At 41.2% G+C, this 3,718-nt stretch overlaps 1 protein-coding gene across 1 annotated transcript; it reads right to left on the reverse strand.

Annotated features, from left to right (window-relative positions):
* Positions 1–2,425: 2,425 nt before the first annotated feature.
* On the reverse strand, positions 2,426–3,369 carry LOC116529602 (olfactory receptor 2G3-like). Its single transcript, XM_032247589.1, is given in 2 exon segments — positions 2,426–2,613; positions 2,616–3,369. Coding segments are annotated over 2 exon segments (942 nt in total).
* Between the last annotated feature and the right edge of the window lie 349 nt (positions 3,370–3,718).

Below are 3,718 nucleotides of genomic sequence, written 5' to 3' on the forward strand. Positions count from 1 at the left end.
GAATTATTTAAATCGTGAAAAATTGGAAATAAACCAATATTCAACAGTAGGAAATTGGACAACTGAAATAAGCTCAGATGTTTATTAAAGAGAATGAGCTACCCCTATAATTATCAAATGAGTAGATGTCAGAAACATGAAGCTGAGTTAAAATCTTTTCTGAGTTGTGCTGACATCATGCTACCACTTACAAAAATTTAAACACACACAAGAACAATCCTATGCATTGCTCATGGATGCAATTGTGGTTGATTCAGGGAAATTTGAAATGTTCAAAGGGCACTTCAACTTTATCTGTTATTAGGTAATCCTTTAAAAAAAAAAACAAGACAGACTAAAAATGGCAAAATATTAACAAATGTTTCTTTTATGTGGGGGAAAATGAAATCTTTGTTATATAATTTTCTATAATCTCTGTTTCTGTATCTCAATTTTTATCTCTGCATCTATCTATTGATAGGTGCATATAGATATAGATATGCATAATGCACACATATATTTTTCTTTTATGAAATGTATATATGGGTTAAGTATCCCTAATCCAAATATCCAAAATAGAAATCCTCCAAAATCTGAAGTCTTTTGAGTGCCAAATTGATGCTCTAAGGAGTGTCCAAATTGATTCTCATTGGAGTGTTCAGATTTCAGATTTTCAGATGAGGGACGCTGAAACAGTAAGTGTAATACAAATATTCCAAAATGTGAAAAAAGCCAAAATCTGAAATGCTTCTGGTTCCAAGTATATCTGATAAGGGATGTTCAACTTGTATCTGTTTTCTCAAATAAAAATGAGATTTATTTATTTTTTTAATTTTTATGGGTACATAGTAGGGGGATATATTTGTGGGATACATGAGATGTTAGTACAGGCAAACAATCCACAATAATCACATCATGGAATATGGGGTATCTATCCTCTCAAGCATTTATCCTTTGTTTTATAAACAATCCAATTGTACTCTTTTAGTTATTTTTAAATGTATGATTAAATTATTATTAATTATAGTCTCCCTACTGTGCTATTAAACACTGCGTCTTATTCATACTTTGTATATTTTGCCAACTGTTAAGTGTCCCCACCTCCTCTCCTACTCCTTCTTATCCCCCATGACCTTTCCTAACCTCTGGTAACCATCCTTCTATTCTCTACTTCCAAGAGTTCAATTGCTTTGATTTTTTAGATCCCATAAATAAGGGAGAACATGTAAAGATTGCCTTTCTGTGCCTGCCTTATTTCACTTAACATAATAAACTCCATTTCCATCCATGTTGTTGCAAATGACAGAATCTCGTTCTTTTCTATGGCTGAATAGTACTCCATTGTGTACAGGTACCATGTTTTCTTTATCCAGTCATCTGTGGATGAACAGTTAGGTTGATTCCAAATCTTGGCTATTCTGAATAGTGCTGCAACAAACATGGGAGTGCAGAAATCTCTTGAACATACTGATTTCCTTTCTTTGGGTATAGAACCAGCAGTGTGGTTTCTTGCTGGATTGTGTGATAGCTCTACTTTTACTTTTTGGAGGAACTTCCAAACTGCTCTCCATAGTGGTTGTACTAATTTACATTCCCAGCAACAGTGTACGAGGGTTTCCTTTCCTCCACATCCTCACCAGCATTTGTTATTTCCTGACTTTTGGATAAAAACCATTTTAACTGGGGTGAGACGATATCTCACTGTAGCTTTGATTTGCATTTCTCTGATGATCAGGGATGTCGAGTCCCTTTTCATAGGCCTGTTTGTCATATGTATGCCTTCTTTTGAGAAATGTCTATTCAAATCTTTTGCCCAAAAAAATGAGATTGAAAATGTGAATTTTAAACTGATCAGGTAAGAGTCAATTCTACAAGCTGAGCCCAGACCAGACTAGATTAGTTATTAGCCATATTGTTACACATATATGTCTAAAATAATTCTAGCTCTGATTTTATAAGCACCTAGTGCAAAGAGCAATGCTAAATATTACTTGTGTTTGTCAGACAGTAATGCAAGACTGTGTCCCTGCATAATCTGCTGCTCTTTATGTAATTTTTACCCCAAATGACTCTTTGTGTCGTTTTCACACTGTGAAAAAGCATGTGTGCATATTAAACATGTGACCATCATGCAGAACTGACATAAACTTCCAGAGGTAAGGAGAGAACCCAGGAAAAGCACAAAAGCAATGGCCATGAACCACAAGGACATAGTCATTGTAAAGAAATCCTTCGCCTTCGATACTCAACTGAGTCTTTGGGTGATGGGAGCTGAACATTTTCCAATCAATGATAGACTTTCAGGTTAGGGCTGGCCATACCCTCTTCTGGCTGCTCACAGCTGTAGGAAGACTCAGGTTGGTCAGAACTGAGGTACCTGTGTGGTACCAAATGAGCCCATCCAGTCTGTGTATGACTATGGACAACTCTGACACATCCTGAGTCATTAAGCTGTCCTTCTGACTCTAAATATTTTCAAAAAGGCCTCCTTTACATCCTTGTTCCTGAGGCTGTAGATGATGGGATTGAAGAAGGCAGAGACAACATTGTAGAACAGCGCTAGCTTCTTGTCCCGCTCTGGGTCATACCAAGAACCGGGCCTCATGTACATGATGATGGCCGGCCCATAGAAGTGGTGACCACAGTGATGTAGGAAGCACACGTGGAGAAGGACTTGAGCCTCCCCTGCACTGAGTGGACTCTGAAGATGGAGGCAAAGATGAAGACATAAGAGGCCAGGATGAGGGAGAGTGGGACCAAAAGCAGGATGAAACCCAAGATGAAGTCCAGCCTGTCATTAAAAGATGTGTCTGCACAGGCCAACTTCAGGACAGCAGGGACCTCACAGAAGAAGTGGTTTATCTTGTAGGGGCCACAATAAGGCAGATGCATGGTGAAGACAGTATAGATCAGGGCCCCAGCTATGCTAATGGACCAACAGACAATGACCATCTTGACACAAATGGAACGGCTCATGAGTAGCATATAGTGAAGGGGAAAGCAAATGGCAACGTACCTGTCATAGGCCATAATGGCATAGAGGACACACTCAGCAATGCCCAGGACCAAGAAGATGAACATCTGGGCTGCACAAGCTCCCCAGGAGATGGTCCTCTGTGGACACACCATATTAACCAACATCTGGGGCACAGTGGTAGTGACATAGCTCATGTCCACCAGAGAGAGGACGCTGAGAAAAAGGTACATGGGCGTGTGGAGGTGTGAGTCCAGGTAGATCAGCATGACGATGAGTCCGTTGCCCACAAGGGTGGTGAGGTAGAGGAGTAGGAAGAGGGCAAACACGGCCATTCTGACCTGTGTCTCACTGGAGAAGCCGATGAGGATGAACTCGGACACACAGCTGTGGTTTTCCTTGCCGAGGCTCTGCATGGTGTCTGCCTCATAAGGAGAGACAAAGACTTCCCTGTTCTGTCCCTGCCCTTGGCAAAGGAAGACCGGGGTTGACAGAAGGTGAACTGCACACAGCACCATGGACAGTAGCTTGCACAGATTAGGTCAAACCTTTATTGAGTTGGATGAAAAGGACAAGGAGGCCAGGGCAGCTGTGGCCCTGGGTAACACATCAGCTCTCAATTCATGCCTGTAATGCAGGACAGGATGCCCAGCTGCCCACAGGGGCTTCTCTGGGAACCACCCACATCATAGAAAACAAGGCATTAGGTAGCCGTGTTTGTAGCCGGTAACCCAGCCACTCCTGAGTTCTACTGTGGGTGCGCAC

Source organism: Sapajus apella, unplaced genomic scaffold, assembly GCF_009761245.1.
Source record: "Sapajus apella isolate SASKATOON/1434 unplaced genomic scaffold, GSC_monkey_1.0 scaffold62, whole genome shotgun sequence".
NCBI lineage: Eukaryota > Metazoa > Chordata > Mammalia > Primates > Cebidae > Sapajus > Sapajus apella.